The 12,866-nt window shown below is 37.8% G+C and overlaps 1 protein-coding gene across 5 annotated transcripts in view; it reads left to right on the top strand.

Annotated features, from left to right (window-relative positions):
- The window catches only part of Smyd5 (SET and MYND domain containing, class 5), a 74,848-nt gene that overhangs the window by 26,983 nt on the left and 34,999 nt on the right, over positions 1 to 12,866 (top strand). For 3 of the 5 annotated variants that reach the window (XM_071664060.1, XM_071664062.1, XM_071664061.1), the window contains exons 6-9: positions 1,262 to 1,339; positions 2,612 to 2,849; positions 6,753 to 6,930; positions 11,614 to 11,836. In XM_071664060.1, the coding sequence (XP_071520161.1) occupies positions 1,262 to 1,339; positions 2,612 to 2,849; positions 6,753 to 6,930; positions 11,614 to 11,836 (717 nt within the window). The remainder of the gene's footprint in view (positions 1 to 1,261; positions 1,340 to 2,611; positions 2,850 to 6,752; positions 6,931 to 11,613; positions 11,837 to 12,866) is intronic. The other 2 variants (XM_071664063.1, XM_071664064.1) reach the window with 1 other exon arrangement.

The raw sequence follows: 12,866 nt of genomic DNA, 5'->3' as shown, positions 1-12,866 counted from the left end.
TATTTGGAAAAACAGAAGGATTTGTATGTAGCATTTATGGATCTGGAAAAGGTATATGATAGGGTTGATAGAGATGCATTGTGGAAGGTCTTAAGAGTATGTGGTGTGGGAGGTAAGCTGCTAGAAGCAGTGAAAAGTTTTTATCAACACTGTAAGGCATGTGTATGAATAGGAAGAGATGAAGTGATTGGTTCCCAGTGAAGGTCAGTCTTTGGCAGGCGTGTGTGATGTCCCCATGGTTGTTTAATTTTATGGATGGGGTGGTAAGGGAGGTAAATGCAGGAATTTTGGAAAGAGGGATGAGTATGCAGTCTGTTGGGGATCAGAGGGCCTGGGAGGTAAGTCAGTTGTTGTTCACCGATGATACAGCATTGGTGGCTGATTTTAGTGAGAAACTGCAGAAGTTGGTGACTAAGTCTGGAAAAGTATGTGAAAGGAGAAAGTTGAGAGTAAATGTGAATAAGAGCAAGGTTATTACATTTAGAGACATATAATGGAGTGCAACCATTTTATCTTCAACTCTGACTTAAATGTAACTTCAGATAAGTCTGTCACTTCAAAAATTGGATATGCATAACTTGGTATTGATATGTTTAATTACCTATTAAGTTCTCATGCTTCACTTCCAAATGGCAAGTCTTTGAGAGAAGTCCTAGTTTGCAATTTGGTATACAGAAACACAAAATTTTTTCATATCTTTTATTTTTCTATCTCTTATTTGCCTTCTGCACACTGTTTCCACATATTTTTACTGGGGTTGCCCCACCTTTCAATTACCAACTCTTTCTGCACACACTTTAATTTCTTCACATCAGTTAATGTATGCAGATGATAGCTGCTTTTGTCATGTTATATGAATGGCAAAATCTTTGTGAAATGTTTTTAGTAATATTATTTTGGTAATGGCAGTAGAATGTATGAAAGTGCATCGCATTTGAGTTTTTTGGCAAGAATTTTGAATGTATCCTCTCAATTAAAAGATGAATATAGTGTATCAGTTAGTTAAGGGGTTCTCTGGTACTGTGGTAATGCCATGTACTCACAGTCCAAAATACTTCTTTTTGCTCAGGGGTTATTAGGGAATTATTTCCATGTAATGTGCAGATCTGGTCACTGTCATTTTAAGTCACCAGCTGAACAATTTTTCTTGCCTCGAAAGATGCCAAACTCTGCTAAATATAGTGGGAGGTGTTTTAAACTGTTTTTTTGAATTATTGCATATATAGGTGTTTATGTTAACATATTTTTTTCATGCCAAAAGGTGGTGGGGATTGCAGCCTGATTCTTTTCACTGCCAGGGGTCTACGAGTCAAAAGAGAATAAGGACTACTGAGATAGAGTATGGGTATTACTGTAATGTCTTACAGTTGACATCTGGCTGCTTGGTTTATAACAATGCTTTTAAAGATTTTGGTACAAGGGAGTTTTCACATGACACGTTATCAAGTACCTGCATCCCCCCACTTCCAGGTTAACAATACCTTGTTTCCATACCTTTTTCTAACCTTAGCTCTGGTTTTAAGACCCTGTAAAAGCAAGATTTAACCATTAACTGAGAGACGTTTGCTTGAAATAATGGCAGCGGGAGAATGATAATTGTATGTACTTGTAGTGCTACATTACTAAACACTACCCTTCATGCTAATTGTAATGATGCAAAGGATGCAATACCTATTCTTTGTTTTGGATGTTGTAGATATAATTAGTCATCTATAGTATTTCTGATAGCTGTATATGTTTGTTATTCACAGAATTTTTTGTTGATATAGCTAGTTAGAATTATCCATAGGATTATAGATCTAAAGGTTTTGATCATTCAGTTATGCAAAACTCAGTTATGTGAAAAGGTCAGCATACTTTCATCCAGTGAGCTCCTTCATATTATATGTGATATATTACTTATTGTAATTGGATCAGAATATTGTCTTATGCACTTGAGTAAGTTTTTAAAAAGATAAGTACTGTATTGTGTTTTCTGCTTATAATATTTTCCATCAATTTTGTCAGCTCCATTTGAACAAGTATAAGGTTACCCAACTTTGTTCCATCTGAGACCAAAATGAGCAGCAAAGTCTCAAGAACAGAGCAATTCAAGTATTGACAGTGCACAATAGTTTTACCAATTTCATTGCGACAATATATACTTATGAAAAAAACCTATGTTCCTTTTTTTCATTATTATTATCATTATTTTATTTTCTTAACACAGCAACATATTCATGGGTTGGAGCTTAACTGCTGAAAGGGCATATGGCCTGCAGGCTGCAAAGTGGACAGTATTGATAGTGCACAAAACCTTACCAATTTTATTGCGACAAAATATACTTAAGAAAAAACCCATGTTCCTTTTTTTCTTTATTATTATTATTATTTGATTTTCTTAATACAGAAACATAGTAATGGGTTGGAGCTTAACTGCTTGATGGGCATATGGCCTGCAGGCTGCAAATTTGACAGCCTTTTTCTGTGGGAGGAAAATGGGAAACTGCTCCTGCAGTATTGTTGAGAACTGAAAGAGTACAGACTCATATTAATTTGTGCTACAATTTTGGTTTGCCTTCTTTTTATATGATAGTGAAGCAATTTAATGTTAGATTATTAATTACTCCAGACAGATGCACTACCCTCCAGAAACAGCTTGTATTATGCTCCTAGCACGGATCATTGCTACAGTACGGCAAGCCTCTGACAAAGAAGGAGCAACAGCCTTGTTTATGCAGTTCTGTCATCGTACTGTCAATGAGGAAGAAGAGATTGCACACAAACTTCTTGGGGCAGAGTTCCATGACCAGCTGGAGGCACTGCGAGTTTTAATGGAAAAAAGTTTAGGGGCACCAGAGGTTCAGCATGTGAGTATTACTTTTCTTAGTAAACTCTTTTCATAAGAATTAATGTATATCATTAGTTTACTTCTTTATCTTAGTACTTTTATCCATATCCTTGCATATGAATGTACTAGTAGTAAAGACAGCAGTTAGCATTGCATAGAAGTGATAAAAATGTTTTTATATATGAGACTGAAAGAGAGGATAAAGTTGGTCTCGTATGATATGCCCTATTATATCCTAATTGCAAGTAAGGAAATTATTCAGGATCTTACAGTATGGCTGTATATTGTAATTCAGTATTTAAGGGTGAAGAAATTGAATAGGAATAGCTTGCTGAGTATTGCCTGTTATAGCTAGTGCTGGGACACATAAGTAGCCAGCTCACAAGAAAAAACAAATTAATACCCGTAGAAGAGGGAAAGTGTACCAACATTTTGGCATTTGGCAAATGGATCAAGTTTTGAGCTTAGCCTGGGAGAGTTGATAAGTCAACCCACTTCAGCTCAACTCTGTCAAGTAAGGATGCAGAGCTAGAAGTACCCAAGTTGTGAGAGCAGTACTCTGTACAAGGACGAATCATTTCTTTATATAAGTAGAGCAACTGTTTGAAAGAGGAGAAGTTTTGAGATCTAAACAGGACACCCAGCTTCTTAAAGGCAGACTTAGCTCTTCCCATAATGTGAGGTTTCCATGATAGCGTGGATGTTGCAGTAATACCAACAATGTTCATCGAGTCAAGAGGTGGAATCACAGATCTGTCAAAGTGTGAGGAATTTTTGATAAGAGATTGGCAGAAACTGGGTCTTGGAGGCATTCATCTTAACCAGATTTCATCTACCCCACTGAGATATCCTTTCTGAGTTTATTTAAGTTGTTGTGAGAAGTGATGCAGATTTAATGAAAGAAGAAGGAGCAGATTTGAAGGATGTGAAGAAATGCAGTGCTTAATCATCAGCATATAGGTACATTTGATTATTTGTAGAAGGAAAGGTATAGTTGGTAAAAAGGAGAAAAAAGTGTAGGAGCCAGGACAGAGCTTTGAGGAACAATGCTGTTGATGGAGAAACGGGAAAAGGCTGGTCCCTCAACAACCATGGAGATAAGATCAGCTAGAGAGGAAGCTATAAATGAGGGAGGGAAGCCAAAATAGGGGAGCTTAGAGTGAGACCCTGATGCCACATCCTGTCAAAAGTTTTGGATATATGAAAGGCAACCTTATAGAATTCTCCATAATCTTTTAGAGATGATGAAGGAAAGGATATTACTACTGGATCTCACCATACAGAAGCCATACTGGTGATCAGTTCCAAGGTGTCTGAGAGTATGGAAGTTAAGGTAGGATTCACAGACTTTGGAATGAAACAGTTAAAGAGTTTAGAATGGTCACCCTTCTTAGGAATGGGGTGTACCAATGCATGTTTCCAAGAAGAAGAACAATTTCTGGCTTTTAAGTAGAAGCAGAACAGACAAACAAGAACAGGTGCAGGTTCAGAGGAAGTCTCTTTCATTTCATGGGAATTATGCCATTAGGTCCATAAGGCTTGCTTGTGTCCAGCAAGTGAAGCACTTTTTGGACAGTTTAAAAAGAGATTACAGGGAGGGGCATTGGATTAGTAAGAGGAGCATTGGGAGGTGAAGGAATGTTAGAGTCATCCAAAGTAGATTCAAAGGGGAAACAAGAACCAAAGAGTCACTTTGTCCATGGGAGAGACAGCCATAGTACCATCAACATGAGAAGTGAAGAAAAGGTAGAGTGATAGAAGGTGTTAGCAATGCCTTTAGCTAAAGACCATCAGTGGATGAAGGAAGGTTACTGCACTTCTTTGGAGTAAAGGAACACTTTGCCTCATGGATAATGTACTTGCAGTGCTTACAGGCAGTGGTAATTACTGTGTAGGAGTCAGGGTAAGGCAAGTTTTTCCAAGCCTAATATGCCTGATCCCTTTCCTGAATGGCCTCAGAACAGGAACAGTTAAACAATGAATTGGAAGAGGTAGTTTTGGAGGAAGAGTGGGATACATTCTTTTGTACCCACATCAGTAACTTCTGTTATGCATTTAACAGAGACAGAAGCATCACTACATGAGAGAAAGTAATCTACCCAAGAAAAGTAAAGAAAATATTTTTGTAAGATATTTGGCTACAAAGGTCAAAGGGAATGTTATCGAATTTTGTAAGTAGCCATGAGAAGTGGGAATTCTGAGCTTGAGATATTTTGTTTCCCTCATGATTTATGTATTGCATTTACTCTGCAAGGTATATGAATTCTCTTTTGTTTGTCTGTCTGTATGTCTGTGATGACCTCTATATACTGTACAGGAGAGGGAGTTTTATGCTCTTGGGGCCTCATCTCTCTGATATTCTCTACTGTCATGAAGTTTCTTTTATTTATGTATTAATTCTGCATTGACTGTGTTCTCAGCCATTCTTTTCCGTTCATTCACCACCCTTATACTTAAAAATGACTTCTTTATGTCTTTTCTTAAGAAGTTTCTTAATTTCCTGTTATGTCTTTTAGCCATTCTGCCCCTATATCTCTCAAAGAACTCTTCACTGAACCATGTCATCGATCTGTTTTCAAAATTTAAGGGCTGTGATCAGGTCACTCTAACTCTTTTCTCCTCTAAAGTGTGCAAGTTTAAAGCCTCTTATTCTAGTATCATATTTTTTACTCTCTCCTGGATCTTTCCTATTAGTTATTTGTACTTTTTTAAGTGAGATGGCCATTACTTGAGAAGCATATTCAGGTTTAGCCTTCGATAAGATATGAATAGCTTGCTAAATGTTTCCTTAGCTTTGTGTTTGAAAGCTATTTTAATATTTGCCTGCTGATAGGTTAGGGATAATGTCAGCTCCCAAGTCTTTCATGTACACAGAATCCTGAAGCATATTTCCTGCTAGATAAAAATCATAATGATGCTTCCTTACAAGGACCTTAAGTACCCAAACTTTGATGTTATGTAGCTCAAGGTATGTCTCCCAACTACTACACTTTTCTTCTGTTTCACCTGTTGCTCTTCTAATTCTATGAATTTTGTATCTTTCTCCTACTATATAAACTCCTGCCATGAGACTGTAATAGCCTCTTACCCACAAGCCAAGATCCTATACCTGGGGAATTTCATTGTTCCCTATCGGGAATGGTTGAATTCCTCCCATACAGATGGTAGAGGGATTAAAGCCCTCACCTACACCATTCTTAATGATTTAGAGCTAATTATCTGCTGCCCTACCCATTTTCCTGACAATCATGACCAGTCTCTAATGTTCTGGATCTGTTTTTCTCCTCTGGTCATCTTTCTGAGTACACAGTCTCTCTCCAGTTGTTTCATCTAATCACACTCTCATAAATGTATGTATTCAAATGGCAGCTCACCATTCAGCAGTCCCTTCTAAGTATATATAGTGGGACCTCAACAAAGCTGACTGGAATAACTTATGTAACTTCTTTTCTGAGTTTCCTTTAGTAAATTACTATCTCCTATGTGGTGATGCCTCTGTCTATGCCAAATGCATAGCAGAGGTTATTCTTATGGGAATGGAAGTATTTATCCCCTCCTCCTCCATGACAACCTTCTTCAACTGCCAGGATTGAACCCGAGACCCCTGCAAAGCAGACAAATGTCATTGACAAATTTTTCATTTTATGTAACCCAGATTTTTGCTTACTTGGTATAGATAGAACCACTGAGTTTCCTGAGTAAGTTAGCATTTGCCATGATGCAAAGAATTTAATTAGTTGTATGTTATCTTCATAATTTTTTGAGGAAAAGGTTACTTTACTAGTGCAGGTGTTACTTGAGGAAAGTGTGATAGGTTTTGCATGCAGTTGGGTAAATGATGATGTAAGGTATTGTAGTCAGGTTAGGATCTAAACTGCCAAAATTGATTATCAAAAACTAATGGAAGTTTAACTTGTTTCAGTGGCTTACTCCTGAGGGCTTCAGATCTCTGGTTGCATTAGTAGGTACTAACGGACAAGGTATTGGCACCAGCCCTTTGAGTCGATGGGTGCGCAATTGTGATGCACTAGAAATGGCTTCTGGTGAGAGAGAGAAGTTAGATCGGTTAGTTGACGACATATATGAACAGTTAGAGAAAGGTAAATTTATTTTGGGGTATTTGTTGTATTTATTGTTAAATCCACATTATCATTTATACCTTGTATAGAAATCAGACATTGTGCATAATAACTACCTGGACTTTTTTCTTTCCATCTTCTTTTGCCATATTCCTAAAGATGCATTTTCTAACAAGATTTGTTCAGAAAGCGAGAGAAGTGAAAACCCTGTTCCCCTTTTGGATAATAATGGCAATATCCCAATAGTATCTAAAAAAGGATCACCTTTCATGAGTCATTCCCTCTTGAACCAATGATTGCCTATGTCTTCAGTGTTGCTGATTGGTCACATCTTGAATTTGAATCTGTAATGTAACCATGCAAATGTCTACTGCTCTTCCTTCTCCACTCTTCATTTTTCCAAACATATACATTTTTATTGCTTGTTGCTTTTGTGCTTCCAGCTGTGACAATTGTTGGACTTTTTTGTGTAGAAATGATATCCTTTTATTTGTGCTTATTGTGGTTGATAGAATGGGAACATTGGGAGGATATGTTTCCTTCACTGAAAGTGTTCTGCATGTGATGAACCACCATTTGTTGGTAGTAGTTGGCATGCAGCCACTGACCAGGGAGGTGTCATACTGGTACTGCTTACTTGTATATCAGGAGGGTTAATGATGGCTATGTAATGAGCCAGCACTTCAGTGGTTGTCAAGTTGCCCTCCTCTGACCCAAGCAGCTGTCTTTTCTTTCTGCCTCACCCACACATGGACTACAGGAATTCTGTCCACAAACATACAATCTCTCCTTGTCGTATATAACACTTGACAACACTTAACTCACATAATTCATTCTTCATAACTCTAGATTTTCTTGTGGTGAGCACTATGATAGGAGCATTAGATATAGAATTAGTAGGTAGGAATAATAGGTGGAAGTAGTCAGTAGGAACATTAGGTAGGAACCTATGCAAGCACTGTGTCAGACTTGCCCTCTGGCAGTGGCCTGTTAAGGATGAGACACTAAAGGCTAAGAAGAGGCAGTGGAGTTCATTAGCTATGGAGGGTCTGTTGCTTCTTGAGGGCGTTCCAGAATGGAACTGGCATCAGAGATAGATATAGAAAGGAAAAGAGGGACCCTTTGGGTCTTTGAGACTCACATCCACAAGATCCTCAGTGAATATCCATCAAATCCTACCTTATGTTTTTATTCAGACCTGAGGGTTAAGAAATGAGTAATACAGGATTAGTGTGGAAGGTAGACCAAGTTAAGATAACCATCTTGGAAAAATTCCTGGCAATCAACAATAAATGTCCTTCCAGTGGGTGTGAAAGAGCTGTTTTCAGATCTCTATGTATTCTGAGAAACCATCATGCACACACTTTTCATTGAGTCTGCTTGATCATCTCATCAGCATGCTATTCATGATCCTTGTCAGGTGCTATTTGCCTTCAGTTGCTGTTTGCAGTCTTGCACTACAGGGTTCGTCATGCACTTCAGCAGGTTCACTATCTTCATCAGGCACACACTTTTTGTAACAGCTTTCAATCCCAGATGAATGTTGATAGGTGGAATTTTTCTGCAGTCAGAAACTCAATACAACATGCTGATTTATGATAGTGGATAGGAAGTTTGTGTTTTTATCATCTAACTTTGGGAAATATGAGTAGCATAGTTTTATGCCACATTATATAACAAGAATTGTCTGTGATTGCATGTCTGAGGCTGGTCCTTTTGAAATCTCAGCAAGCTTTTGTTTTATATCATGTGTAAACTCATAATCCATGTTTTTGGCAGGATGTTATAGGTATTTCTTTAGGATGTCTTTTCAGTAAGGTTGGAACCTTTTGATAGACTTTTTTTGCTTTGAAAGTTTTAAGTAACCATAGGAGAGCTGCATGGATTTACTTGAAGTTTACATGAAAAAGACAGACAACAGGAGGCCTGATTGGCCCATGACTGGTTTGTCTGAAAGAAAAAGAAAGAAATATGTTATAACTTAAAAAAATGTAAATCTGCTTAGTAGTTTTTTAAGCTTTCACCGACTCTCCACTGCTGCACATTAGCTTTCTAGTATCCCTGTTACCAGTGTCATTTATATGTTTATTTCTGGCATTTTTCTCAGGGTATACCTGAATTTATATAATATTTGTCTAAACGACTTTTGAAGGTATTGCTAGTTTTAGCATTCACCATGTCTTACTGTAACTTCCCGGATGCTCAACACACCTATAAGAAAAGAAGCTTTTTTACATCTGTACTACATCTTTTAGCTTTGAGCTGTATTCCCTTTGTCCTAGTAACCACATTTTCTTGTATTGCAAAAAGATGCTGTGGTTTACTTTATTGAACTTGTTCAGAATTTTTAACACTTGGATTAAGTCGCTGTGAAGTCTACATTTTTTAAGGGAGAAGAAATCTAATCATTTTAGCCTTTCTTCATATGTTAGATTTCTAAGGGATGGGATAGATTTTGTCATGCATCTTTGTACTTGCTTTGATTTTTCTTCATCTTTTTTGTAGTTTAGGGACCAATATTGGAATGCATATTCAAGGTGTGGCCTTACTGGAGAATTATAAAGTGTGAGAATTGTTTCTAGTGTCTTGTAATCTATGTTCCTGGCTATGAAACCCAACATTTGGTTGCCCTTTTTACTTGCTTCTTGACACTGTATAGTGTATTTCAAATTGTGGCTAATGACAATTCCAAGGTCCTTCTCCTCATTTATTTCAGTGAGAGTTTCCGAAGTTTGTAGTCGTAACATATATTCTTGTCTCCAAAGTGCATAACTTTACACTTGTCTACAATAAACTTCATTTGCTGTCTGTCTGACCTTTCTGCTAGTAAGTTAAGAGCTCTTTGAATCATTTTGCAGTCCCACCTTTTAACAGCTCTCCCTCCTAGTTTAGTATCATCAGCAAATTTGGAGATCTTGGAGATGAGACCAAGTTCCAGGTTATTAATGTATATTATGAAAAGAATTGGGCCTGGGACTGATCCCTGTGACTCACAGCTTGGGATTTTAGTTTGTTCTCAAGATTTGAGGCGAAGAGAACTTAGAAATAATTTTTCCTTCAGGGACTATTACAATTGATAACTGAACTTATAATGCCAATCTCACACATAGTAGAATATACAGTTTAGTAAAACAAAATTGTTTTTTCTTGAAATCTCATTGTATGATTGGAGATTTTGTGTGTTTTGTGAAAGAATTTTAACCAAAGGCTTAATAAAAGTGAACTTACATTCTTAAACAAACTGGTTTGGTTACATGGAGAGAATGAGTGAGGAAAGACTGACAAAGAGGATATATGTGTCATAGGTGGAGGGAACAAGGAGAAGTGGGAGACCAAATTGGAGGTGGAAAGATGGAGCGAAAAAGATTTTGAGCTATCGGGGCCTGAACATGCAGGAGGGTGAGAGGCGTGCAAGGAATAGAATGAATTGGAACAATGTGGTATATCAGAGTTGACGTGCTGTCATTGGATTGAAGCAGGGCATGTGAAGTATCTGGGGTAAACCATGGAAAGTTTTGTGGGTCCTAGATGTGGAAAGGAAGCTGTGGTTTTGGTGCATTACACATGACAGCTAGAGACTGAGTGTGAACGAATGTGGCCTTTGTTGTCATTTCCTAGTGCTACCTCGCTCGTAGAGGGAGGGGAGGTGCCATTTCATGTGTGGCGGGGTAGCGACGGAAATGGATGAGGGCAGCAAGTATGAGTATGTACACATGTGTATATGTATATGTCTATATATGTATATGTCTGTATGTATACATTGAAATGTATAGGTATGTATATGTACGAGTGTGGGCGTTTATGTACATACATGTGTATGTGGTTGGGTTGGGCCATTCTTATGTCTGTTTCCTTGCGCTACCTCGCTGATGTGGGAAACAGCTACAAAGTATGATAAACATAAATGAATAACTTTGGTAATGATTTGATGAAATGTATTAAGATGGCAAATGTAAAACTTAATAAAGCAAAATGAATATGATAATCTTGATAATTTTAGCATTTGTTAGAACAAAGTATTTATCAGCACATTAGGCTGAATCTGGTGTTCAATCTAGACTCTTCAAATTTTCCATGTTTCTGTTACATTACTCTGTTAATGAGTCATGTCTGCAGTGCATGAATGTGTATAGGCTTGGGACCTTGCTTTAATTTTGTCTTTGAAAGCAACTTATTACCTTTCACTAAATGCCTTTCCACAGCCATCTTCAAAAAAATTTGATCCACACATCCCCTAACTTTACCTAAAACCTCCCTGCTCCTCACTTATTCTGCATTCAGTTACTTCCATCACTCTATCAGTCAGCATTCTTATATACACTTATTCTGATTTACTGAACAGATTTATTCCCCCATATTTGGTACATACATCCTTAGCACCTTTTCCTCTGAGTAAAGGAACAGTAATAGATTTTTGATACTGAATTCTTTCAGTCATTTGATAATGCTAGTACTGATATGGATTGTATAGGTATTAATGACATTAACTGTAAAATGAAGAGATTGTATTGAGCTAGAATTACAAGTACTGACAAGAGTACGTGACATGATGAGCATTATAGGGAGAAATGATATGACTGAATCCACCTCGTTTAGTTAATGCATTTTAATGCTTCTAAATGCAGATTATTGTAATAATTTTTGAAACTGATATTTTCTATACATTTGTGAACTTCAGCATATTTTTTCTTCTTTTAACATCAGAGGCTGGAGGATTTCTCAACAATGAGGGATCAGGGCTGTATCCATTGCAGAGCTCTTGCAACCATAGTTGTGATCCCAATGCTATGCCTACCTTCCCCTACAATAACGTCCAGCTTGTGATGACAGCAGTGAAGGATATTGCAGCTGGGGATGAGATATGTGTCAGTTACCTTGATGAATGTAATCTGAACCGAAGTCGTCACTCTCGAATTGCAATTCTCAGGTTTGAAAATATACATTTGTGTCATATTCTTTTGAGTGGCTTTTACCATTTCTTTCAGAATTTATGGACTATAAATGTAGTTATTACGTGTTAATTGACAGGCATGCGAAAGAGAGACTTTTGGATGTTAATGTGCTGAGAGGTGAAACTGGAGGGATGTCTGATCATTATCTTGTGGAGGCTAAGGTAAAGATTTGTATGGGTTTTCAGAAAAGAAGAGTGAATGTTGGGGTGAAGAGGGTGGTGAGAGTAAGTGAGCTTGGGAAGGAGACTTGTGTGAGGAAATACCAGGAGAGACTGAGTACAGAATGGAAAAAGGTGAGAACAATGGAAGTAAGGGGAGTGGGGGAGGAATGGGATGTATTTAGGGAATCAGTGATGGATTGCGCAAAAGATGCTTGTGGCATGAGAAGAGTGGGAGGTGGGTTGATTAGAAAGGGTAGTGAGTGGTGGGATGAAGAAGTAAGATTATTAGTGAAAGAGAAGAAAGAGGCATTTGGACGATTTTTGCAGGGAAAAAACGCAATTGAGTGGGAGATGTATAAAAGAAAGAGACAGGAGGTCAAGAGAAAGGTGCAAGAGGTGAAAAAAAGGGCAAATGAGAGTTGGGGTGAGAGAGTATCATTAAATTTTAGGGAGAATAAAAAGATGTTCTGGAAGGAGGTAAATAAAGTGCATAAGGCAAGGGAGCAAATGGGAACTTCAGTGAAGGGTGCAAATGGGGAGGTGATAACAAGTAGTGGTGATGTGAGAAGGAGATGGAGTGAGTATTTTGAAGGTTTGTTGAATGTGTATGATGATAGAGTGGCAGATATAGGGTGTTTTGGTCGAGGTGGTGTGCAAAGTGAGAGGGTTAGGGAAAATGATTTGGTAAACAGAGAAGAGGTAGTAAAAGCTTTGCAGAAGATGAAAGCCGGCAAGGCAGCAGGTTTGGATGGTATTGCAGTGGAATTTATTAAAAAAGGGGGTGACTGTATTGTTGACTGGTTGGTAAGGTTATTTAATGTATGTATGACTCATGGTGAGGTGC

Source organism: Panulirus ornatus, chromosome 8 (genome assembly GCF_036320965.1).
Source record: "Panulirus ornatus isolate Po-2019 chromosome 8, ASM3632096v1, whole genome shotgun sequence".
Taxonomy (NCBI): Eukaryota; Metazoa; Arthropoda; class Malacostraca; order Decapoda; family Palinuridae; genus Panulirus; species Panulirus ornatus.
Note: the sequence above shows the minus strand (reverse complement) of the source record. Positions and strands in the feature narration are given on the sequence as shown.